General features: G+C 39.6%; 1 protein-coding gene and 1 long non-coding RNA gene across 3 annotated transcripts in view; one reads left to right on the top strand and one right to left on the bottom strand.

Moving 5' to 3' along the window:
- HPSE2 (heparanase 2 (inactive)) overlaps positions 1 to 2,388 on the bottom strand; it is a 693,243-nt gene extending 690,855 nt beyond the window's left edge. Inside the window, exon 1 of the mRNA XM_059169238.1 lies at positions 1,926 to 2,388. Coding sequence (XP_059025221.1) covers positions 1,926 to 2,215 — 290 coding nt within the window. The 5' untranslated portion in view covers positions 2,216 to 2,388. The remainder of the gene's footprint in view (positions 1 to 1,925) is intronic.
- LOC131828567 (uncharacterized) lies at positions 653 to 26,579 on the top strand. 2 transcript variants are annotated; one of them, XR_009352497.1, is made up of 4 exons: positions 653 to 786; positions 2,398 to 2,528; positions 3,803 to 3,898; positions 26,148 to 26,579. It is a non-coding gene; the product is annotated as an uncharacterized LOC131828567 (long non-coding RNA). The 2 variants fall into 2 exon arrangements; XR_009352496.1 differs by lacking the exon at positions 26,148 to 26,579 and having other exon boundaries at positions 3,803 to 4,493.
- Positions 26,580 to 27,901: the final 1,322 nt, after the last annotated feature.

Here is a 27,901-nt window from a genome sequence, read left to right as displayed (position 1 = left end):
CTTTGCTGGTTCAGGCTCTGAAAATCCTAATCCAAATGTAGAAAACACAGGATTATAAAGGAGGGGGATATGAAATTAAAAAGCCGAGGACTCCAGTTTCAGAGAGTTGCTGACAAAAGTGGTAGCCGCCCCAAGAAGTGGCCGGGAATGTCGTTTGCCCGAGGACTCCAGGACGGCGTTCTCAGACAGGCGCAGTCATGGCATCGCGTGGCCCCACGGCAGACAGAGACATCCGTGCCAGTACCAGCCGACAGATAAGGCATTTCCAACAACCGTCCATCTGGAAGCCTGTACAACCAATGCAAATGCGCCCCGCCACGGCTCTTCTTCGAAAAGCCGCTTTCCAGAATCTTTTCCGCAGCATGCATTTAACGAGACGGTTTAAAAAGGAAGGAAGGAAAAAGATGCCCGAAGGAGTCCGCGCAGCTGGAGTAGTGCTATGCAAGTGGGGCGTGTATTTCGGAAAACTCCCGTCACTCGCAACCAGCGGACGAGCTCAGAGACCCGCTCTGCTGCGCGACAGAACTTCCGAGGAGGGAGCCCCGCCGCGCGTAGCTCTTCCCGCCTTCCCGCGGAGGCACCGCCAGGAACCGAAACGGCCTCTGCGGCGGCAGCAACACCACCAACCGCTCAGTCCTCCCGCAACGCTCGCTCCACGTGGAAGGAGCGCTCCACGTGGCGCCTCCTGCTACCTGCCGCGTCCGCTGATCCGGCTGAGGCCCCGGGCAGACCCGCAGCGCTGAGGGGAGGGAGCACGCCAGCAGCAAAATGGATTTCCCAAGGAGTGTAAGATACTCACGAAAGACGCAGGGCCTCTGGATGGAAAAGTGGGAATGAGAGAGCGCTCAGGGCTCTTCGGAAGAGCCCACAGCTGATGCTCCAATTTGGATAGAATTTTTAATAACTCAACACTGGATTCGACATTGCAGACGATTTGTTTATTTATTTATTTATTTATTTATTTATTTATTTTTTTAACACTACAACTCTGTCCCTGATGGGTAGGGGTCTTTGTTGCCTAACTGCTAAACAGTAACAACTCAAAGTGAGCACAATTAGATCAAGCTGTTGAGTAAGGGGGGAGTCCATGATGACAAACCACCGGTTTAGTGGTCCGCTGGTGCCAAGTTCAGACCTCCGAAACATCCCCGTAGTATTTCTAGGACCCTTTCCGTTCTCGAGAATTTTTTTTTCTTTAAAGAAAAACTGTGCAGTTACCGCAGGAGATTTAAGGAGGAGGGACTGGGGGGCCATTCAGTCTATTAAAAACGTCTTACAAAGTCCTGAAGTCTGGAAAGGACAGCGGAGGATATAAAAGAAAACTCCAAAAATCCAATCCAACTTGCCCACCACTCCAGTCTCTGCTTAAATTCGTTTTCTGTCTTGGAGTGGGAGAGAACTGACAAATCGATCTTTCCGTGGAAAATTCCACTTCCGTGAGATCCCCGATTGAACACTCACATATACACATAGGCTCTCTCTCTCTCTCTCTCTCTCTCTCTCTCTCTCATACACACACACATACACACATATACACACCAATTCCTCTCAGGTCTTTGTTGCTTAAGACCTTTTCTTCGCTTTTGTAACTGCCCTGAACCTCTTGTTTCTCTTTCAGAAGGAGACCGGGAGGCTAATTGTGGATATATGTAAGCACAACATTTTTTCAGTCATAACTGATAAGTTTCTGAAATGCCTTCTGCATTGCAAACATGTGCATCTTAATAGAAAACACTGCTTTTCTCAATCACCAGCTAAAGCCTCACAGCAAATATTCCAGGAGGAGGAAAAACCTCTTTTCTTCTCTTTGTGAGATCGCTTGGCTTTTTTCTTCTTCTTCTTCCCCCTTTGGAATGGGGGATAGGAAGGGGTGGGGGTTGTTACTTTAAAAAAAAAAAAAATGATCATGGAAGCCCCTGCCTTACCTTAAGAAATCGAGCCAGCCATCATGAATGATGGACGGATCCAGCTGCAGAGAGAGGAAGTTTTCATTGACTGTCCTGACTGGGTTCTTGGTGCTCACATCAAGTAGAATCAGAGTCTTTTCCTTCAAACCTGGAGCTCTTTCTACAGGCAAGGGTCTCCTGTCTCCAACTTGGGAGGAAAGGGAGAGATGGACCAACAGAGCCAAGAAGAGAGCCACCGGGGCTAGGCACGCAGGGGGGCGGGAGTTGCTGGAGGGCATGGCTTCAGGGAAGGCACAGAGCACCCCCATTAAATCCCTCTGATTTAAACCTCTCTTCCTACAGGGTCTCACTGGTGACTAATTGTCCTTATCTAAAGTGTGTGTCTGTCTGCCTCCCCCACACACACACTTTTTTTTTCTTTCCTTTTCCCCCCTCTCTCTCTCTTTCTCCCTCTCCCTCTCTCTCTCTCTCTTTTTTTTTTTTTTTTCAGTGTTTTGGTGCTGGTGGAGCAAACTCACGCCCCTAGCCAGCCTTCTCAGCAACTCGTGCCAAGAGTACTCGTTCACCAGCACCGCCCCTTTAAGAGATTTCGACTGCAGACATTTTTTTAACTTTTTAAAGGTGAGGGGGTTGAGGGGGGGGGGAGGCGGGAAGTAGGAGGAAGGGGTGGCGTTGTACCCTCCTGATTTAACCCTCTAGGGTCAGGAAGCAGAGAGAGGGATCGAAACTGTATGGTTGTCATGTTTTGGGTAGGGGCGGGACATCTTTTTTTTTTTTTTACTTCCCTCCCAGCGAGGCTCTGGGGAGGGCGGTTCTAGCTTCAATCCCGACTGGAAAGCCTCAGCGCCAGCCCTGGACACGCGGGAGTAAAAGAGTGCGCACCCGCGGGAGACTGTTTCTCCTGACAGTGGCAGGCATTTCTTCCGCTCTGGGCCCTTCCCTTTGCGCTGAATGAGTAAAACCAAGAGTGGTTAACTTGCAGAGGGGGTCCTGCGGTGGCGACTGTGATTCCTGCTAAAGCATTAGAGTCCGGATGGAGACTTAATGGACACAAGTATGGACCTCTTGCTACTAGCTGCGCAGCCACACAGAAGCATCCTCTAGCCTCAATACAGGAAACAGTAGCCGGAAGGAATACAATGTGACCTGGTCAAAGGGCTTATCCACCCGTAGGAGCAAAAGGGCCCGGGCTGCACATGGCTCCGGTCTACCTACAGCCAAGAAAAAAGTGTCTTGGGGAGACTTCAATATACCCCAACTTAGGCCAAGTCAAAGCAATCTGGTACGTGCTGGGACAGTCTGGGCCGCGCTGGGCCCACCAGAGCCATGGCTTGGCTATTCCATTGCGGAAGCGGACTTGCCCTTCCAGCCTTTCCTAGAGGTCGACCATGGTTATCCCTCCCGCGGGGAAGTGCGCCTTTACAGTGCTGGAAAGGAATAGAGTAACACAGTTGGGTTTTCAAACTTGGCCAGGAGTCACTGACAGGGCCCGAGGGCACACATTCCCTAGATGCACAGGAACAGCCAGGAGCAGTGTAGTGCACCACCCGCCCTAGCTCACCAAGCCAGACCCACCCCACCTCTCAGCCGAAGCTGTGGGTTCCAAGCCATGGGTTCCAAACCCAAGCCCGGAAAAGAAGACGGACCAGTTTGCTATACCCACAGCAAAGTTGTGGCCCCACTTTCAGCTTCTTTCTGGAACAAAATGGGGCTTCTACTTGGCAGATGAAGATAACTATTTTATGTACTGTGGGTATGCATGAGCATCCCAGAGCCTCCAAATATCAAACAGGTAAAATGCAGAGCAAAGGTTTTCCCCAAAGGTGGATGTGCAAATGGCAGTCTCAGAGCCATAAACACTGAAATGGCAACCTGTCTCCCCTCTCTCCCCCCAGACAGGATGAAGAATCCGAAAAGGGCTGGAGTGCATGACCTCCAACTGAAGTTCTCTGAGGAGCTTCTATCAAACTAAGCAACCAAGAAATACAGAGGTTAGATTGGGTTAGACTGGAAAGTGCCATTAAGAACTTCTAAAAGTAAGACTGCATAAAATGAGGCCAAAAGAGAAGGAAAATCCAAGGCATATTATCTAAGATGATTTTAAAGACCAGGATGTTATATACTGAAATATTAGCTGTGAGTTTTGGCCCTTAAGACCTGCCTGCTTTTTTTGGTTCCTGAACATTTCTGACATACACCTAAATCCTTTAAAATATGTTTGTTTCTGTGAGTGGGTGTGTGGTATGGTTTAAGTACCCATAGAAATTATTTTAATTTTAAAATGTGTGCTGAGCACCTCCTTGAAATAGATGGTAACAGCCTGGTGAGCAAAGATTTTTTTTTTTTATTCTTGTATCTCTAGACCCAGGCACTTAGCAGGCACTCAATAAATGTCTATGAAATAAATCAATCGTAAATCAAATCATGCTCAATACAATAAAATCATTTGGTGCATTCAAGAAGAATGTGAAAAAAAAAAAAAACGACTTATTGTCACAGTGAACTTTAGGTTTCAGTTCAGTCATTTGTTTACCCAGCTATTAGCATTTTCCTGGTCACCTCCTTCAGGAAATACTTATCTTACAAATTCTGAAGCCATTAGTTCAGTTGCTGTATTCAGAATTAAAACTGATTATATATGTTTAACAAGGAGTCAGATTTTCCAAGGGCCTAAAAATTCCCTGGCTTACAAGTGAATGTACTTTTAGAAGCCACATTATATGGGACCAGAAGACAAACACATAAATGAAATAAATCACTCGCCCCCTAGATGTCTATAATTAACGTACCTTTCAAAAATGCCTACCCTTGGGACTAAGGATGAACTTGGATATAATGAGAATCTGCCATTAATTGTGGATTAATTTTATCCATGATTTTTGCTTACTTACCCAACTATTCTATAATTGTTTGGTGTCCTACTTACTTTAACCAGTATTTAATGTTCTCTTAAACAGAACCGGTATATAGTACAAAATCAAAACCTTTCTTTTTAATTCCTGATGAAAACCGTCTTCTTTAGTGAAGCAATTGAAATTCTGTAGTCATGTACAGCCTCAGGACATCAAGGCAAAGAAAGCAATTCAGTAACATTTAAGGAGTTCCAGATAGTTGACTCCAAGATGACCTGATTGTTTGGTCCTTCCTTCTAGTTAGGATAAAGATCTTTGCAGGGCTACTCTTCCCAAATAGCTTCACCTCCCCATATCATGGCTTTTGTCTTGCTTCCTATCTAATCCTAAATTATATGCTGTAAGTAGCTCATTATTAATCTCTATATTAGATTAGTTTCTACTCTGGTTTCTATGTGCTGAGTGGCAATGACCTGGACCTCTGTTCTGTCTTAAATTGTAATTTCCTAGGAGATAAGAAGTGGGACCTTTGTATAAAATATGATTTGGGTACTAGATGCATCTCTTTGGAAATGCTCTTCTTGATGTTACTGAATGATCTTCATAGATAAACTCCTTTGATATCTAGGAGTCTAGTTTCCCACACCTGTAAGAAATCTTGAAGATTAACTCATTATTTTTCTAGACTATGGGATTTCAAAATAAATATTAGTAGAGAAGAGCTGACATATATTTGACAACTTATTTTGTCTAGCAAGCACCTTAAAAAAACTATCAACTTGTCACTATTATTTCCCAAAAGAAAAAAAAATTTTAGTAACACCCCCCCAAAAAAAAAGCTGACACAGTATGTCAAAAACAAAAAGCAAGTGTTTAAACTGAATAAATTTAGCTTCATGAAAAATCACTATAGTATTTTCATCATTTCATCTCAGACCAACTGAGATATGCCAGTGACCAATATAGGTACCAGTACTAATGACTGGGACTAATGCTACATCCTATTTCTATGGCCAAATTCTACTTTGTAGGATATAGGAATGCTGCAAGATGTGCATGCTTTTTAATGCTTGTCTTCTTGACTACAGTAATTTCTGTCCATTTTTCCTATGCATTTTCACACTTATAGCCTGTCACAAATTCACTGATTCTATATGCTACCTCTCTTTCTATTAAACATTCAGAGCTATAGTTATTTTTATACTTATTTCCCTTCTGGAAGAATTATATCTAGATATCAAATAGCAAGAAAACAAATTCATGCCACAATAACTGGAACTGAGAAGGATGAAGCTATAGCAGCCAACCTGCTATCTCATTACTGCGTGTGGACTTGTCCACAATGACTACTATTTATTAAGATCCTGTGGTCCCATAATGGTATTCAGAATTATACGTATGCTATCTTATTAATCTTATCAAATAACTCTGAGAGGTAGATATAATTCATTAGTATACCTAGTTTACATATAAGAAAATTGACTCAGAGATATTAAGCACTTTTTCATGATACACTGCTAATAACTAGCAGCAAGGATTGAAACCTAGGGCTATCTGACTCCAAAGCCTATGTCTGTGTTCTTAACCAACACACTCTACTGTAAGTGCTAAAATATTGCATACCTTTTAACAATTTGTCATTGTACAGTTGAAAAAACCTTGGACTAGGAGTTAGAATACCTGGGCTTAAGTCCTGACTTTCCCAGATCCTAGCTTAATGACCTTGGGTAAACTTTATAACTGTTGTCTCAGCTGCCTACTCTGTAAAACTGACATAATATCCTTGATTAAGAAGCAAATAAGGTTATGTCTGGGAAAAATGCTTTATGAATTCCAAAAAAGTATACAATTGTGCTACTGGTTTCTTGTTATGTCTTGTTCTCTCTCTCCCATACTGACTACAAGTACATCCCCTTAACGAAGACTGGGGCAAGAATTAAGTTATAAATAAAGAATTCAATGATAAAGTTGAAACAAAAGTTCAACTATAATATAAGATCAATAAATGCAATAATAAAGCAAGTATGCACCACATAGTTAAGCCACGCAGGCTCTTCTGCCTGTGACTAGCATCTGAAAAAGGAAGGAAGTTAAGTTTTACATGCCTCCTTCAGTTTTCCACTAAGACAGAAGAAGGAAGAATAGTGCTGGGGAATAACAAAGACTGTGTCTCTGTCATGCTCAGAGGAACAAGGAAGGGCAACACTTTCTCCATATGGAAAGCTGAAGGGGAAAGGAATTTATAACTATGATTGTTCTACCTCATTATATAAGAAAACTTGAGCTGGATGGGTTTTGTTCCCATTGTTCCCACTGAGCAGTAAACTTATGTGGGGAAGATCATAACCATAATAAATTCAGTTAACTCTAATAAGTTCAGTTCAAAATCGATTAGTATGTTTGAGGTAGGGATGATAGTTATTTGAGAAACTGCTATAGGTGGAAAACCAAGTAACAGAAAAACAGATTATATTTATTCATGTCATCAGTTGCATTCATTGAAGAGTCATTTTACTATCTTGGCCCATTTTGCCTTTTGTACATTCAGATTAGTCCTGAAAAGCAGCATGTTCTATTGCAAATTGCATGGGCTTTGGAGTTCAACAGACTTTGATTAAACCTAGATCAGAATTTACTATCTGCTCATGTAACCTTTGTTGAACAAGTCATTTATTCTTGCTGGGCCACAATTTCCTCATCTACAAAATAGGTTTAAGTATACTTCTATACTTCCCTTCACGTGTACTGTGAGAATTATGTCAGAATTAAATGAAGTAATGTCTTTAGTTCTTGGCACATAGTTACTATGCAACTATCATTTTCACTGCTTGGGTTTCATGGTAGAAATAATCATAATTTGCATAGATCAGGTGGGAAGAAATTTATAAACCTGAAACCTAAGATTTTGAAATAGTATAGTAATAACTTACAGGTATACATTCTATTTTATCCTTATAGCATAGACAGGACAAGCTTTATCCTTATTACTCAGGTAAGGAAATACAGAGTCAAAAAATTCAAAATGTTGGGGTGCCTAGGTGGCTCATTCGGTTAAGTGTCCAACTCCTGATTTCAGCTCAGGTAGTGATCTCAGAGTCATGCAATCCATCCCAGCATTGGGCTCCATGCTGGGTATGAAGCTTGCTTAAGATTATCTTTCTCTCCGCCCCTCCCCCCACTAAAAAAAGAAAGGTTCAAAATGCTGTTTCTTAAAGAATATGAGGCTAAAGCCAGTTCTACTGACTGATAATCAGACTCTACTCTTGATATGTTTGTTAATGAAAATACCTGAGAACTTTTTACATATAATGTCCCAGGACATAAATTGAGATTGCCTTTCACATATTCTATAAATTTATTAACTATAAGTTGTTTATACATACCTTCACACAACTAGACCACTTTCCTAGTCAGATGATTCTAAGTATTTAATTAATGCTAAAAATAATCTCTAAGAAGGTGAATATAAAAATCTTTTTTTTAAAAGATTGTTAGGGGAGGAGCAGAGGGAGAGGAACAAGCAAACTCCATGCTGAGTGCAGAGCCCAGCTTGGCCTTGATCCACGACCCCACAATCCTGACCCCAAAACCCAGTCAAAACCAAGAGTCAGACACACAACAGACTGAGCTACCCAGGTGCCCCTTTATAAATCTTAATTTATTTATCTCAGTATATCTATTTTAGTATCTACTTTGAAATATGGAACCCCTACTAAAACATTTGCTTGAACACAGTTGTTATTTGTTGATCCCCAAAGAGTGACTGACTATGATTGTCTTTCTTTTGCTTCGTAGACTAACAGGGACCTTTTTAAATATCCAAATGTATTTAGTTGGACTTGGACACTTTTTAAATATCCTAATGTGTTTAGTTCATAATAATGAGAGTTAAACAAACATTGAAAACAGAAAGCCCACCATGGGTTCAGTTCTCAATAATCAAAATCAACTATAGACTACTTGTACATACCATGGAGTATTTTACCTCTGCCCATACTAACATCTAGATCCCTAGCTCTTTGGAGTTGCCATATAAGCATACCCAAGTCCTTCCCTGATTCAAAATCAATTATGCTAAACCTTATTAACCTTAACTCTCACCAGATTTTTCAATTCTTCTAGTCCCTTGGGTCACTAGGACAATGATGTGGTGTGACTTTCAGAAAGTATGTTTCATTTCCACTGGACATTTAAATATTACATTTCTGGGGCACCTGGGTGGCTCAGTGGTTAAGCCTCTGCCTTCAGCTCAGGTTATGATCCCGGGGGTCCTGGGATCGAGCCCCACATTGGGCTCTCTGCTCAGCGGGGAGCCTGCTTTCTCCTCTCTCTCTGCCCGCTTCTCTGCCTACCTGTGATCTCCATCTGTCAAATGAATAAATAAAATCTTTAAAAAAAAAAGGTTTAAATATTACATTTCTCTTTTGATTTTCTGAAGCCTAGGCAGCATGATACTGTGTTTAAATACTTTTAAATGCTTTTCCCTTTCAGGAAGAAATAAGAATAATTTGAGAATCAAGAGTCACTGACATTCAGCCCTGGTTGCACATTAAAATCAGCTAGGAGCTTTTTAAAAATAATTATGCCTCACGGCACTGGGGTGGCTCAGTCAGATTAAGAGGGCAACTCTTGATTTTGGCTCAGGTCATGATCTCTCAGGGTCCTGGGGCAGAGCCCCGGATGAACTCCACATTCAGTAGGGAGTCTGCTTGTCTCTCTGCACCTACCCCTCTTCGAGCTCTCACTCTCTCTCTCAAATAAATTAATAAACTCTTTTAAAAAATTATGCCTCACCCCACCTACATATATTCTGAGAACTGATTTTGATGTGGGACCTCAGCATATCTTGGATCCATTGCTATACAATTCTGTTTGGTTCTAGTTACAGCTAATTTAGATGGCAAGGGAAACCATGTTACTTCCATCTATTTGATTCCTAGGTTTCAGGTAATTAGGAGCAAGAGTTCAAACACTAAAAGATATCTCAAAAATATTATCAGAATCTATTCTGTTCCTAAGTTTAGACAATGAAAGTTCAGATAGTGAGAGGCCATCCTCAAAGAAGGAAAAATTATGCAAGTAAATACCATATATCCTCTTAGCTTTAATAGATTTTCAACTGATTATTCCTTCATTCAAGAAACATTTTTCCTTTTTACCATGTGATTGGTAAAATGTAAATACTGGATAACACTAATTGTGGATGTGGGGAGAATGCAACCTCCTTGCATACTGATGGGAGTATAAATGGGTGAGGACATTCTGAAGAGGAATCTGGTAATATTTAATGAAATTACATACATATATTCCCTTAGATCCAGTAATCCCACCATGGGCATAAATTACCCAAGTGACTCCAAAAAGACTCACAAAAGGACTTGAATGAGGACAGTCAGTAAAGCACTGATTTTAATACATGGGAATTAGAGAAACTTAGATGTCCATTACAAGGGGAATGGACAGGTAAAATGAGGACAGCAGATAGAAGCAATGAACTGAATGTAAATACAAGAACATGGATGGTCTTTAAAAAGAATGATATGTGAGGAACAAAAAACCCAGAATAGTATAGAATAATAACATTAGTACAAAATAAACACAAACAAACCAATATATTTTACAAGGATAGAAAAATATCAAAGGACACACACCAGTCACATTAGATTTGATACCCATAAGGTAATCATTCAAAGGAAAAAAATTAAAGGCTTTACATGGATCAATGTTAAACATTCTCCTGCATTCAAGGTAATAGTTAACCAATTTTCTAGGGAACAAAAGGGAGAAATATTGAGTGCTGACTGTAGGCTAGGTAGTGTGTCTTCCCCCATCCTTGGAATCCAAACAATATTCTTGTCCTTGGAAGCCTTACAGTATACTTGGGAAAACGAACAGGCTAACAAAAATCCATTTGATAAGTGCTATATTAGAGTTTAGTGAAAACTGCTATGGAGCACTGTAAGGGATTATGATGTAATACTAATTCGTGTGTGTGTGTGTATACACACACACACATACAAATACATGGGAGTCTGTTACTCGATACATATGTAACTTCCCATCAAAATGATGACAAACATACCATACTTTAATGAGTTGGGCTTTTTTTTTTCCTTTTCTCTTTTTTAACCTGTCTCCAGGTTTTCTCCTGTCTTTCCATTTTGGTAATGGCTAAGGGGTTGCCAGTTGCAGAAATGCTGGAGTGCCATCTGCTGGTAGAAAGTTTTAAATTCCCAATCTTTCTCAAAATCCATTTTCAAAAACAAAACTATCACATGTATTATAGGATATCTGGGCTTGAAGGAATCTTAGCGATCAGGAGCCTGGTTTTAGGGGTAAAATATCTCCTTACAAGAGTGCAGCTAATTTAAGGGAAATGTACACACATGCGCTCACAAACGCACAGGTCTCTCCCATCACCACTGTAAGCTTCACAGAACTCTATGGTAAATACTCACAAAGCTAAACTAACTAAATTATCTTAGATATACATATAAACTCCTTTACAGGGGTCCACAAATACGTTTAAACATTTCTATAAGCTCACTTCCCAGGAAAACAATCTTATTAGGAAGGCAGCTTACTGTAGTGTCAAAGGAATGAGCTTCACGATCAGACTTCAGTCCATCTCAGCTTACTATTTATTAAGAAGCCTTAAAGAAGTTGTTAACTTCCCTGAGTCTCAATTTCTTTATATCTAAAAAGGGAATAGTAACCTAATTTACAGAGTTATTGTAGTAATTTGTGGGGGAATATGAAAACTAAAATGCCTAGCCATGTCACAAAAATATTTAATGACTAAACTAAACCCCTAATACTAATTTAAATATGCTTTCTAATCCATCCTCAAAGATGTCAGATCTTCCTCTCATTTATATTCGATACTTATATTTAATATAAATAATTTGGCAGCTTTAAGGAATTTCATACAATTAATTCCATAAAAACATAAGTGGAAGGCAAAATGTGTTTTAACAGTACATCTGGTCAGATCATACTTCTGCTCTAAGATCTTGCTTTTCAAAGTGTGGTCCACAGATCCAGCAGCATCAGCACAATGTGGGAGCAGTTTGAAATGCACAATCTCAGACTCCATTCTAACTTAACAAATTAGAATCTACATTTTAACAAGTTCCCCAAGGGTTTAAAATTTTGATTTAAAATCTGAGAAGCATTACTTTGGGGGACAGCAAATAGAACCTGAGCTCCATTATTTCAGAAGAGGGTTCCAGAACTAGCTGCTTTACTCCTCTTGGTTAAATTTATCTATGTTTTAGCAATTAAGTACTGAAACATTTTCAGTTCTTTAAAATTTTGGTAAAACTAATTTTGGCAAAACACACAGCACTTAACATACAGCCCATGGAAAGAAGGGAGAAAGGAAAATGCAATACTACTATGGCATTAATTAAAATGATGCGCCAAAGCCGAAAACGACAGAAATTGACTTGGGTAAACACTATAAGGAATATGGATTTGCAGAGTTTCTGTTACACCAGAGTTTCTGGTGAATAAACAATTGTAAAATATGGAATTAATCAGTCAGAAACATCATCCAAATTAATGCCCACAGATACATCTGCCCACGCATCTTTTTTTTTTTTTTTAAGATTTTATTTATTTATTTGACAGAGAGGGAGATCACAAGTAGACAGAGAGGCAGGTGGGGGTGGGGGGAAGCAGGCTCCCTGCTGAGCAGAGAGCCCGATGTGGGGCTTGATCCCAAGACCCTGAAATCATGACCTGAGCCAAAGGCAGAGGCTTAACCCACTGAACCACCCAGGCACCCCTGCCTATGCATCTTTATGAGAGTAATGACAGATGAAGCAGCAATCTCAAACCTAGCACCCAGAACGAGTCAGAGAAACAATCCACATTTGCTGGGAAATCTGAAAGTCCAGGTGATAAAAAGGCATAAAATTCATGAAGATAAAATTGGGCATGGCCCACCCAAGCTTTTAACCAGATATCCTAAAAGCAAGTAATGTGTTACTCTGTCCTGTGAAGACAAAACCATTATGAAATATTTGTTTAATATTCACTCTATGCAAGCCATGATGGAATCAAAACAAAATCATAAAACTATTAGAGAGAAAGAACAGGCACATAATACCATGCAGGCAGGCAAACAGGCAAAAACTGTTTCTGTCAGATAAAGACGCAATATGGAAATATAGCTAATGTCATTGTAAGGCCTTTATTATCTCAAGTATGAAATCTATCTACCTACTCATGCAGACAAACAATAATATATAACTTTTTTGAGTGTTTATTAAGTACTAGGAACTGTGTAAAGCATTTTAATGCATTACTTCATTTAATCTTTACAATAAAACTAACAGGCAGGTTCTCATAGCCTTATTTTAAGAAGGAAAATTGAGGTTTAAAGAGTTTAAATTTCTGGAAATAACTAGTAAGACACAGCTTGGGGAATCAAATCTAGGTCTGTCTAGCTCTTAATCACTCAGATATTCTGAATCAGTCTATGTAACATATAAGTAGGACCATATATTTAGAGTTAATAAACATTTTAATCAATGTAGCTTATCTTTCAACTTTTTTCTCAGCTTTCTCTCCTCAATCTAAATGGCACCCCCTTCTGTATAATGGAGGATATAGTCTGAAAAAAACAAATTTTATTTTCCTTTCAACAATATTGATCACTTGATTTTCTCTATAGATTTTGAATTTGATAAACAATGTATACTAATGTGTAAAAAATAAATCTATGTGTACTTTTACTTAGTATACTGTGGTTAGAGAGTAGGCATAGAAAATATGGCTCCTGAAGCCTCAGAAATTCCCTAATTCAAATGTACACTTTTCGTTTATGTTCATTTTTCTCTGCCTCTCTCTCTCTAACACACACACACAAATACTTACAGGAAAGAATAATAGGCATATTTGAAAACACTAGCAAACAACCAGGAAGATTTTATATAATCCAACTAGTGGGTGGGTTCAACTGTAAGAAGTCTGAAGGACCTGAAGCACTCTAAATCCTGTGAACTCACAAAACCAACCAGCCAAAATTCTCTTCCACAAACAAAACCCTATAATAAGGAGAAACATTTGAGAAAAGAACCCACATGATATAGAATATAGATAATTGATGTAAAGGAAACAGAAAACTCAGATAAAATTAGAGAAAGTGAGCAAAACCAGGATATCTCAGAGAGCAGTGAGGTATCATTTTTAATGCTACATACAAATGTAAATATAAATATAAATTATATATATATGGGAGCCCTACAGGTGTGAAGCTAGAAAAGCTCTCCTAATCTACTATCTCCTTCCTAAAAGTTCACTAAAACTAATTTTGCCTTAAAATGATCAACAAAGGTGTTCCTAGGTGGCTCAGTGGGTTAAAGCCTCTGCTTCGGCTCAGGTCAAGATCCCAGGGTCCTGGGATCGAGCCCCACATCGGGCTCTCTACTCAGTGGGGAGCCTGCTTCCTCCTCTCTCTCTCTGCCTGCCTCTCTGCCTACTTGTGATCTCTGTCTGTCAAATAAATAAAATCTTTGAAAAAAAAATGAGCAACAAGAAAGAATCACAATCAACCCCATGCAAAAATATTGTAAGAAAAAAGAGATCAGGGACACCTGGGTGGCTCAGTTGGTTGAGCAGCTGCCTTCGGCTCAGGTCATGATCCCAGCGTCCTGGGATCGAGTCCCACATTGGGCTCCTTGCTCAGCAGGGAGCCTGCTTCTGCCTCTGCCTGCCATTCTGTCTGCTTGTGCTCGCTCTCTCCCCCTCTCTCTCTCTGATAAATAAATAAAATCTTTAAAAAAAAAAAAAAGAAAAAAGAGAACAGAGGTTGAATAATCTCTTTAGAAATAATAAAGCTGGAGGAGTCAAGATGGCAGAGAAGTAGCAGGCTGAGCTGACATCAGATAACAAGAGAATAGCTAGATAGCTTATCAAACCATTCTGAACACTTACAAATCCGACAAGAGAGCGAAGAGAGGAAAAGCAGCAATTCTAGAAACAGAAATTTGACCACTTTCTGAAAGGTAGGACCAGTAGAGAAGTGAATCCAAAGCGACAGGAAGATTGTGGGGGGCGGGGGGGGGGCACTCCCAGCAAGCAGTGGAGCAATGGACCACAAAATCATAACTTTTAAAAGTCTATTCCACTAAGGGACATCGCTCCAGAGGCTAAACCGGGGTGAATCCCACGCAGGGATAGCGTGGTCTCAGGTCCCGTGGGATCAGAGAAGGATCAGGGGTGTCTGAGGGTGGCAGAGCTCACAGGTATTAGAGCGGGGAAGCCAGCTACAGAGACAGAGCCGAGAAGTGAGCTCTCAACTTGGGGTTACCTTAAATTGTGATCCATGGCTCAGACCACTGCTCTGTGAGAGGGGACCCCACAAAATCCGGGATGACCCCCCTGTAAGAGTGCAGGGATCTGTGAGGTTTGGAGACTAGAAGTGGGGCTGTGTGCCAGAGACAGAGATGCTTGGTCACAGGCTGGATGAGCTCGGAGTGCAGCCGGAAGCCAGGGAAACAGGAGTGATTGTGTGCTTTTCCTCCAGGGTGCACTGAGGAGTGGGGCCCTGAGCTCTTGGGTCCTCCAGGCAGGAGACTGGGAGGCCGCCATTTTCATTCCCATCCTCTGGAACTCTATGGAAAGCATTCAGGGAACAAAAGCTCCCAAAAGCGAACCCAAGTGGATTACTTAGCCTGGCCCCTGGTAAGGAAGGTTCAATTCCGCCTCAGGCAAAGAAACTTGAGAATCTCCTCAAAAGGCCCCTCCCCAAGAAGATCAGCAAGAAATCCAGCCCCAACCAAGTTCACTTACCAAGGAGAACAGTGGAATTCCAAAGTAGGAGAAAGCAAAACTTGGAATTCATGGCTTTCTCCCCATGATTCTTTAGTCTTGCAAAGTTAATTAATTTTTTAATTTTTTTCTTCTGCTAAATTTTTTAACTTTTACCCATTCTTCTTTTAATATTAACTAGTTTATCTTAACAATACCTTTCAAAAAAATTTTTTTTGAAACTTCATTATTATACTCATATTTTATCCTTCATTGTATCTAACTTTATTTTTTATATACACATAGGATTTTTTCTTCTAAAAAAATGTGGGATACAACTTCTTCTAATAGATCAAAATATACCCTAAATCTAGCACAGGTTTTGTTCTACTCTCCAGCCTGAGCAAATTCTCTCCACTTTCTTTTTCTTTATTCTCCCAACCAACTTATCTTAACAACTCCTTTTATAGAAATTTTTTTAAAAAAAAATTTGTTTCATCTTTATACTCATATTCCATCCCTTCATCGTATTTACCCTTATATATGTTATTCATTCTTTAAAATTTGGGGAGGTAGTTTCTTCTAAGAGATCAGAATACTCCCAAAATTAAGTGGGTAACCCTGTTCTATTCACCAGTCTAATATATGTATTTTTTTCTTTTTTCTATTTTTTCCCTTTTTTTTCACTTTTCTAAATTTTTTTTTCTGAACTTATTTTTACCCCCTTTCTTTCCCCCATGATTTGGGGTCTCTTCTGATTTGGTTAAAGCACATTTTCCTGGGGTCTTTGCCACCCTTTTAGTATTTTATTTGCTCCTTCATATATTCTTATCTGGATAAAATGACAAGGCAGAAAAACTCACCACAAAAAAAAGAACAAGAGGCAGTACCAAAGGCCAGGGACCTAATCGATACAAACATTGGTAATATGTCAGATCTAGAGTTCAAAATGACGATTCTCAAGATGCTAGCTGGGCTCAAAAAAGGCATGGAAGATATTAGAGAAACCTGTCTGCAGAAATAAAAGCCCTTTCTGGAGAAAAAAGAGGACTAAAATCTAACCAAGCTGAAATCAAAAAAGCTATTAATGAGGTGCAATCAGAAATGGAGGCTCTTACTGCTAGGATACATGAAGCAGAAGAGAGAATTACTGATATAGAAGACCAAATGACAGAGGATAAAGAAGCTGAGCAAAAGAGAGAAAAACAACTACTGGACCAGAAGGGGATATTTCGAGAGATAAGTCATACCATAAGACAAAACAACATTAGAATAACTAGGATTCCAGAAGAAGAAGAAGAAACAGAGAGGGGAGCAGAAGGTATAGTGGAGAGAATTATTGTAGAGAATTTCCCTAATATGGTAAAGGGAACAAACATCAAAATTCAGGAGGCACAGAGAACCCCCCTCAAAATTAATAAGAATAAGTCCACACCCTGTCATCTAATTGTAAAATTTACAAGTCTTAGAGACAAAGAGAAAATCCTGAAAGCAGCTCGGGACAAGAAGTCTGTAACATACAATGGTAAAAATACTAGATTGACACAGACTTTTTTTATTTTAAGGCTTCAAATATTGATTGAGGTTTTATTTTGCAGCAGTGCCTTTCTGAATACAGTGGGCAATGCTAAAATGAGCTTCCTATGTACATATGGTTATAGAGAGTAAATAAATCAACCAGAGATCAATGCTAAGATATGCAAGCAAATTCAGTGTAGTTTTAGACCCACCTTTGAACATAAATGCTGAGGATATTTAGAATAAAAAAAAATCCTTGAAAACTTTAAAAAAAAAAAAGAAGAAGAAGAATATATTATTACTAACAGGTTTTTTTTTATATTACTAGAGTCCTCATTTTTTTTATTTATTTATTTATTTATTTATTTATTTATTTTTTAATAGACATGTATTTTTATCCCCAGGGGTACAGGTCTGTGAATCACCAGGTTAAAACACTTCACAGCACTCACCAAAGCACATACCCTCCCCAATGTCCATAACCCTACCCCCTTCTCCCAACCCCCCAGCCCCCAGCAAAAAAGAGAATTACAAACCAATATCCTTGATGAACAGAGGTGTGAAAAAACTCTCACCAAAATACTAGCCACTAGGATCCAACAGTACATTAAAAGGATTATTCACCAAGAACAAGTGGGATTTATTCCAGGCCTACAAGGTTGGCAACATCTGCAAATCAATCAATGTGATATAATACATTAATAAAAGAAAGAATAAGAACCATATGATACCCTCAATAGATGCTGAAAAGGCATTTGACAAAGTACAGCATCCTTTCTTGATCAAAACTCTTCAAAGTGTAGGGATAGAGAGTACATGCCTCAATATCATCAAAGCCATCTATGAAAAACCCACCGCGAATATCATTCTCAATGGAGAAAAACTGAGAGCTTTTCCGCTAAGGTCAGGAACACAGCAGGGATGTCCATTATCACCACTGCTCTTCAACATAGTACTAGAAGTCCTAGCCACAGCAATCAGACAACAAAAAGAAATTAAAAGCATCCAAATTGTCAAAGAATAAGTAAAACTACCACTCTTTACAGATGATATGATACTTTATGTGGAAAACCCAAATAAAGGAATTCAGTAAAGCATCAGGAGGTAAAATCAGTTGCATTTCTTTACACCAACAACAAGACAGAAGAAAGAGAAATTAAGGAATCAATCCCATTTACAATTGCACCCAAAACCATGAGATACTTAGGAATAAACCTAACCAAAGAGGCAAAGAATCTATACTCAGAAAACTATAAAGTACTCATGAAAGAAACTGAGGAAGACACAGAGAAATGGGAAAAGGTTCCATGCTCATGGATTAGAAGAACAAATATTGTGAAAATGTCTATGCTACCTAAAGTAATCTACACATCTAATGCAATCCCTATCAAAATACCATCCATTTTTTCAAAGAAATAAAACAATCCTAAAATTTATATGGAACCAAGAAAGACCTTGAATAGCCAGAGGAATATTTAAAAAGAAAGCCAAAGTTGGTGGCATCACAATTCCAGACTTCAAGCTCTATTACAAAACTCATCATCAAGACAGTATGGTACTGGCACAAAAACAGACACCTAGATCAATGGAACGGAATAGAGAGCCCAGAAACAGACCCTCAACTCTATGGTCAACTAATCTTCGACAAAGCAGGAAAGAATGTCCAATGGAATAAAGACCGTCTCTTCAACAAATGGTGTTGGGAAAATTGGACAACCACATGCAGAAAAATGAAACTGAACCATTTCCTTACACCATACACAAAAATAGACTCAAAATGGATGAAGGACCTCCATGTGAGAAAGGAATCCATCAAAATCCTTGAGAAGAACACAGGCAGCAAACTCTTCAACCTCAGCGGCAGCAATTTCTTCCTAGGAACATCACCAAAGGTAAGGAAAACAAGGGCAAAAGTGAACTATTGGGACTTCATCAAGATCAAAAGCTTTTGCTCAGCAAAGGAAACAGTCAGCAAAACCAAAAGACAACCGACAGAGTGGGAGAAGATATTTGCAAACCACATATCAGATAAAGGGCTAGTATCCAAAATATATAAAGAAATTATCAAACTCAACACCCAAAGAACAAATAATCCAATCAAGAAATGGGCAGAGGACATGATCGGACATTTTTTTAAGGAAGACATCCAGATGGCCAACGGACACATGAAAAACTGCTCCATATCACTCGGCATCACGGAAACACAAATCAAAACCACAATGTTTTAGTCAGAATGGCTAAAATTAACAAGTCAGGAAATGACAGATGCTGGCGAGGATGTGGAGAAAGGGGAACCCTCCTACACTGTTGGTGGGAATGCAAGCTGGTGCAACCACTCTGGAAAACAGCATGGAGGTTCCCCAAAAAGTTAAAAATAGAGCTACCCTATGACCCAGCAATTTCACAACTGGGTATTTACTCTAAGGAAACAAATGTGGTGATCCGAAGGGGCACATGCACCCGAATGTTTATAGTAGCAATGTCCACAATAGCCAAACTAGGGAAAGAACCTAGATGGCCATCAACAGATGAATGGATAAAGAAGATATGGTGTATATATATATAGTGGAATACTATGCAGCCATCAAAATAAATGAAATCTTGCCATTTGCAATGATGTGGATGAACTAGAGGGTATTGTGCTTGGTGAAATCAGTCAGTCAGAGAAAGACAACTATCATATTATCTCCCTGATATGAGGAAGTAGAGATGCAACATAGGGGGTTTGGGGAGTAGGAAAAAAATAAATGAAACAAGATGGGATCGGGAGGGAGACAAACCGTAAGAGATTCTTAATCTCACAAAACAAACTGAGGGTTGCCAGGGGGAAAGGGGTAGGCAGAGGGTGGTGGGGTTATGGACATTGGGGAGGGTATGTGCTATGGTGAGTGCTGTGAAGTGTGTAAACCTGGAGATTCACAGACCTGTACCCCTGGGGCTAATAATATATGTTAATAAAAAATTTAAAATTTTTTTAAAAAAGGAATAAGTTATCAGGCCTCACTAAAACCTCTTAAATAAACATTGCTGAGTGAAAAGCAAAAAAAAAAAAAAAAAAAAGAAGAAGAAAGAAAGAATAAAATTATGCAGAAGACACACCCATAAAAACTATAACCTAATATTTCAAAACACAGTAAAGAGAATTAAAGAAAATGGCAGAAGAATGACAAGGATGTCTACCTACTCTTACCACTGTTGTTCATCATCATACTGGAAGTCCTAGCCTCCACAATCAGATGACAGAAATAAAAGGTATCCAAATCAGCAAAGAAATCAAACTGTCACTCTTCACCAATGACTTGTGCTCTATGTTGAATTCCCAAAAAACCACCCCAAAATTGCTAGAACTCATACAGGAATTCAGCAACATGAAAGGATATAAAATCAATGCACAGAAGTCAGGTTCATTTCTATACACTAATGATGAGACAGAAGAAAGAGAAATTAAGGAATCGATCCCATTTACGGCTGTACCTAAAACCATAAGAGACCTAGGAATAAACCTAACCAAAGAGGCAAATGATCTGTACTTTAAAAACTATGGAATCCTTATGAAAGAAAGTGATAAAAACACAAAGAAATGGAAAAGCATTCTATGCTCATGGATTAGAAGTACAAATATTCTTAAAACATCTATGTATCCAAAGCAATCTTCACATTTAATGCAATCCCTATCAAAAAACCATCAACATTTCTCACAGAGCTGGAACAAGTAATCCTAAAATTTGCATGGAACCAGAAAAGATCCCTCCAAAGGAATATTGAAAAAGAAAACCAAAGCTAGTGGCATCACAAGTCCAGACTTCAACCTGTATTAGAAAGCTATAATCATCAAGACAGTATGGCACCAGCACAAAAAAAGACACATAGATCAATGGAACATAACAGAGAACCCAGAAATGGACCCTCAAGTCTATGGTCAACCAATCTCCGACAGAGCAGGAAAAAATATCCAATGGAAAAAAATACAGTCTCTTCAACAAGTGGTGTTGGGAAAATTGGATGGCCACATGCAGAAGAATGAAACTGGACCGTTTGGATGAAAGATCCAAATGCAAAACAAGAATCCATCAAAATCCTAGAACACAGGCAGCAAACTCTTTGACCTCAGCTGCACCAACTTCTTGCTGGACATGTCTCCAAAGGCACGGGAAGCAAAAGCAAAAATGAACTATTAGACTTCATCAAGACAAAATGCTTTTGCACAGCAAAGGAAATAGCTGACAAAACTAAAAGACAACTGACAGAATGGGAGAAGACCTTTGCACATGTCTTAATAGGTAAAGGGCTAATATCTAAAATCTATAAAGAACTTATCAAACTCTATACCCCAAAATCGAATAATCCAATCAAGAAATGTGTAGAAGACATGAACAGACATTTCTCCAAAGGCATACAAAAGGCCAAAAGACACATGAAAAAATACTCAACATCAGGAAAATGCAAAATGAGATACCACCTCACACCTGTCAGGATGGCTAAAATTAACAACTCAGGAAACAACAGATGTTGGCGAGGATGTAGAGAAAGGGGAAACTTCCTATACCATTGGTGGGAATGCAAACCGGTACAACTCTGGAAAACAGTTTGGAAGTTCCTCAAAAAGTTAAGAATAAACTATCTTAAGACCCAGCATTTGTACTACTAGGTATTTAGTCAAAGGATACAAACAGTGATTTGAAGAACTTATGGTTACAGCTGTGTTTTTGCAAATGCCCTTATCCTTTAGAGATACATAATAAAGTATTTATGAAAATGTCCTCAAGCTCTGAACTTACATGTGGGAGCCCTAGAAGAGCAACTGCTTACAAATGAGATAAATAATAACTGTAACAAGATGATATGAAGGGTAACCCGTCAGTGTAACAATAATGCTAATCTTCACTGCTAGGCTCTCATACCCCCATATTCACACCCTAACTTCCCCTTCCTTCTTTCATTATGCTCTTCCCATTATCAAAGTTCCCATTAAGCAAAAACTAGAACATCAAAGATGGAACAAAACTCAGGTTGTCTTGGTAATGTCTAAAAATAAAGAAGGAAAAAGTTCTCAAAGTTAATGATGCATCCTAAAGTATTTATAAGTGAAATTACATGTTGGGATTTGCTTTAATATACACTATGAAGAAAAGAGAGAGAAGAAAGGTGGCTGAAAAATTTCTCAAAATGTTGTAATTATTGAATCTAGATAACAGATACATGGGGCCCATTACATAATTCTATTCTTGGAGCCTTTTGGAAACTCTCCATAATAAAAGGGCTTTTGAAGTTAAAAAAAATATATAAGGCCTGAGAATTTTCCTTCTCCCTCTGTCTTTGGACCAAATATAATGACTATCAAGCAAGTTAAATGTTTAACAAATTATAGGCAAGGAAAATAGAATCTAAGAAAATAGGGCTAAATCTAGGCACTGGAATCTGGAAGAATGAGATCCAAGACACAAAGACCCCCTATAAGTATGGGACTAATTTCCAAGAGAAACAAAGGATGCAAATCTTCTCTCCTGGAGTTACATGCTCTTTAGCAGGGCACATATAAAATGGGCAGCTGGACAGACAGGCGGATGAATGGGTGGATGGATGGACAGACACACGAACAGGGTGAGTGAGAGATAAATAAAGGATCCAGTAAATGATGGACCTTTTAAAAGAAATTAATGCTATAAAGACAAGGAGTGGCCATTAGCAGTGGGGATGAAAAGGAAGCCATGACCCTCTGGCCAGTAAGTGTATGTGCAGGTGCATGATCTTTGATGCCAGGGACATGACTTCTAAGATCCCATCTGAAGCAAGCCCATGTACAAAATAAAGGCAAATAGATCACTAACCAATCTGGGGCCTTATATACAACTTCTCTGATACCATTTGTATAAATAAAAAATAGCTAAATGCCTGTTAATAGTGTGAGGCAAGAAGTCCAAGGAAACAGAAACTAAGAACTAAGCTTGGAGCTCCTAAACTGTAATCTATCAATCAATGGACACAGAGACAAAAAGGGACCTTTCAGCTCCTGCATCAGAACTGCCTCAGCAAGAGATAACATCTCTGGGGAAACTCCATGTTTTCAGAGCTTCCCATTCTGTCAGAGATCACTTCTCAGGAGGCTAAATGCAGATAATGAAATCCTCTAACAGGAATGGTACCGCAGCTGTCTGAAAAATAATATTTTCTCAATATCCACAGAGCAAACTGGAGTAAGTCTTTATGCAACATAATGTGAAACCACACAACTCTCAGCTGGGAAATATACTTCACCAACAGCACTTACATGGATACAACTTTTTAAACGAGAACAAAATTCTGCAAGGGTACTCAATTCTTAATTTTTTCTTTTTTTTTTTTTTAAGGGTACTCATTTCTAATCCACTTCTCATTTTTTTAAAAATCATTTAATACGAGAACTGCAAGGGACCTTAGAAATAATTTAATTTGGTCCTTCATTTTTAAAGATGTAGAGACAGGCTTTTGCAGGGCCAAAGGCGAAAAATCATAGCAAATCAGTGACAGATCTAAAATCCAGTTCTTCTAAAAGCCAGTGTTATGGCTCTTGAAGAACTGGAGTGTTTTTGCATTCAACTTCTAATTTTTCTCCTCAAAATCAAGACAAGCTGAGGTGAAAGTTTTAAAATTTATCTTACTACTTCCAGTGAACTTTTTTTTTTTTTATCATTTCCCCTCAGTGCATCCTGTACTCTGTATAGGTGGTCATATAGATACCATGAGCCAAGGAGAACTTTTTGGAAACCTACACCTTAGTACCCCTAAAGGCAGGATGACCACATAATTTATCATCCAACCTGGGACACTTCTGAGAGCAAAGGGTTTATTACTAATAAGTACACAAGGACCAAGGTATAAACTGGACTCTTCTGGACAAAGTGGAACATATAATTTTCGCCCCACTAAAGTATTACCTGCTTTAGCTATCTAGGCCAAAAAGGATCCCAGAGACCGTGCTCTCCCTTCCTTCCTTTTGAATTTAATCCTGACCCATTTTACTGACTACTTCCCTCTCCCTATCTTCATTCACTACCCCCACTCCTAGGGTCCATCCCAGGGATATATATAAATCCCTTTACTTTGAATCATCCTTTTTACCCGCTGTAGCATCCTCCCTGGTCTCCTTAATCCCCTCTCCCCATGAACAAGACATCTCCCCTCTAGCCCTGACCAGGTTCATTAGCCCAGAATAATTAGGACATGGGACTATAAGAGAACATTTCTACTGGGAATGAAGGGAAAACACTATTTTAGGAGGGCATGTATGTGTATGTTTGTGATATAAAATGCTGGTAATCTTAATGATGACTAAAAGTACATGGCATCATGAACATACACATGAAAAAGCAAAACCAAGATACTAAAAATTTGGTTTTATTAGTAATTTTTGTGATGATAGTTTGTATCTAAAATAATAGTATCTAATTCATCTTACCATACATAGTACTTTGTCGATAGTAAGTACCAAATGAATGTTGGAAAATGAAGGGAGGTTCCATCAAGATGGTGGAAGGGTGGGAGACTCCATTTCCACCAGTCCCCTGAATAGAGCTAGAAATCTACCATGCCACTCTGAACATGCACCCAGGAAATCAGCCTGAGATATAAGATTATACACTTCTGGATCTCTATGGGGGCAGAGGATCATGAGTTGAGAGGTATAAAAGTCAGAGTTGGGATTACACAGAAAAGATATCAGAGGATAAACAGAAGGGGGCGGGAGCCACCAGAAACCAGCCATTGGAAAGTAATACCCCATTGCAGAAGTGCCCTGCTCTTGGGGACCAGCCATACCTTGGAGACAGGTGGCTGCAAGATGGGAAGGGACTGTTACACAGTGCTCAAACAGAACAAAGGGGCTTAAGGAACAATCACTGGAACTGGGAGGCCACAGGTGCGGGTTGGTCCTGGGACCGACCACAGCCACTGCCCACCTGCTCCTGAGAAGACCTGGCCCAGACGTGAGTCAGCAATCTCTGGGACTGGCAGCTACTGCCACCGCCTCTACCTCCGCCTCCACTGCCTCGGCTGAGAGGACCTGGCTGGACTAGAGCCCACGGTCCCGGAAACGGCAGCCACAGTGGTTCAGGATCGCCCAGACTGGGGTTGCTCATAGTTTTGGTGGCAACAGGGGTATAGAGACAAGCAGGGGCCTCAGTGGACCACTGTCAGGGTCACTGGGGGGTGCGCACTGCCTATGGGAGGCTGCAGGATTCAACTGGGCTTATGGGGGGCTGTCTGTTCTGGACGTTCCAGTGACCAACAGACTGTGGCTTCTTTCTGAAGCAGAAGTCTAGGAGCAGAAACTTAACTTTGCTCTGACCCTTGGAAAAGGTGGGAAAAGCTGCCAGAGAACAAAAGCCTCCAAGAAACAAAAGCAGAAAAACTGGTTAACAGGTATCCCAGCCCATGATAGGGGCAGGACAACACAGCCCAAGTAGGACTAACAGAAAAACAACTCGGCAGACCCCTTCCTCAGAAGACAAACTGAAAGAACAAGAAGACAATAACCACAGGGTCCCCATAAAACTGTAAAACCTCAACACCATGGGAAAACAGTATATTAAGCTCCTGGTATTGCCTCACAGCCTGTATATTTCTTAGATATAACTTTTCTCTTTTTTTAATTCTTTCTCATGATTCTTATTCTTTTTTTTAAACCTACTTATCATTTCAATTAGATGTTTAATACAACATATTCCATAGTAAATTTTTAACTTAAACTTTTTCATATACTTTTTTCTTTATATAGATAGATATAGCTATAGATATAAATATGAGCTTCAATGTAGTCCTTTAATCCTATTCAATACTACCTTTATAAATATCTGTTTTAATTTCCTGCATCTCTGTAAAGTTGAGTTCTCTAAAAAAAAATAATTAGATACACACCAGAAGAACTGAAATACCCTTCTTGCCCACATCAAGGGATTATAATCACATTCCTGTCACCTCTCCCTTTTTATTCTTTGGTGGGGTTTTTTTGTTTTTTGTCTTTTTCTTTGTTTTTGTTTTTGGACTTTATAAATCTTACTCTTGGGGCTCATTTTGGCTGTTTTTTTTTTTCTTCTTCTTTTTTGTGGTGACTTCTAATTGCTCTGAACCTTCCCAGGGTTCATCTTGCCTGGATTGTCGTTGATATTTTCGGCTGTACATCCCCTCAACTACAACTCAACAGAATGACAAAAAGGAGGAACTCCCAACAAAGAAAAGATCCAGAGACAATGGCCTCTCCAGCATATCTAACAATATGGATCTAGAGAAGATGTCAGAAATAGACTTCAGGCTAGCGGTTATAAAGACAAAAGGCTGGAGAAAACTATTAATGACAACATAGATTCGTTAGGGGCAGAAGTTAGAGCAGATCTGGCAGAATGGTAAAAATACTATCAATGAGATACAATCTAATCTAGATACTCTAATAGTTAGGGTAAAAAAAAGCAGGAAATAAAATTAGAGATCTCGAAGACAAACTGACACAAAAGATGGATCAGGAGGAGGCCTGGAACAAACATCTTAAAATCCATGGAAACAGTATAGAGAAATAAACAAGACCATGAAAGGTTCCAATGTCAGAATTATTGGGATCCCTGAGGGGGTGGAGACAGAGAGAGGACTAGAAGATATATTTGACCAAATCATAGCTGAGAATTTCCTTAATCTGGGGAATTTAAAGAAGCATTCGTGTCCTAGAGGCAGAGAGGACACCCCCCAAGATGAATGAGGGCAGACCAATGCTCAGGCATGTAACAGTAAAACTCACAAATCATAGAACCAAGGAAACCATTTTATGGGCAGTCAGGGGGAAGAGATTCCTTAAATACAGAGGGAGGAACATCGGAATAATGTCGGACCTATCCACAGACCTGGCAAGCCAGAAAGGGCTAGCAAGACATATTAAGGGGACTAAATGAGAAGTACATGCAGGCAAGAATACTTTATCCAGCAAGGCTGCCATTCAGAATAGGTGGAGAGGTAAGAACTTCTAGAACAGCAGAAACTAAAAGATTATGTGACCACTAAGCCGGCCCTGCAAGAAATATTAAGGCCGGGGGAGGTTCTATAAAAGGAGAAAGAACCCAAGAGTGATACAGAACAGAGATACACATGGCCAATCTATAGAAACAAGGATTCACAGGCAACATGAGGACAATAAAATCTTATCTGTCAATAATCGCTCTCAAGGTGAAGGGCCTAAATGCTCCCAAGAAACGGCACAGGGTTGCAGATTGGATAAAAAGACAGGACCCATCCATACACTCTCTACAAGAGACTCAGTCTGGATACATCCAGACTGAAAGTGAAGAGATGGAGGGCCATTTTTCATGCCAACGGACAGCAAACGGACAGCAAATGAAAGCCAGGGTAGCAATTCTCATATCAGACAAATTAGATTTTAAGCTAAAGACTGCAGTTAGAGATACAGAAGGACACTATATCATTCTTTTTTTTTTTTTAAGATTTTATTTATTTGACAGACAGAGATCACAAGTAGGCAGAGAGGCAGGCAGAGAGAGAGGGGGGAAGCAGACTCACCACTGGGCAGAGAGCCTGATGCGGGGCTCGATCCCAGGACCCTGAGATCATGACCTGAGCCGAAGGCAGAGGCTTAACCCTCTGAGCCACCCAGGCGCCCCAGGACACTATATCATTCTTAAAGTGTCTACCCAGCAAGCGGATCGAACAATTGTAAATATCTATGCCCCCAACATGGGAGTAGCCAACCATATAAGCCAACCATTTACCAAAATAAAGTATCATATTGATAATACTTTGTTAATAGTAGGAGACCTCAACACTCCACTCTCAGGAATAGACAGATCATCTAACAGAAAATCAACAAAGAAACAAGAGCTTTGAAAGACA

The sequence above is a fragment of the Mustela lutreola genome, chromosome 4 (assembly GCF_030435805.1).
Source record: "Mustela lutreola isolate mMusLut2 chromosome 4, mMusLut2.pri, whole genome shotgun sequence".
NCBI classification, from domain to species: domain Eukaryota; kingdom Metazoa; phylum Chordata; class Mammalia; order Carnivora; family Mustelidae; genus Mustela; species Mustela lutreola.
This window is presented reverse-complemented; position numbering and strand designations above follow the sequence as displayed.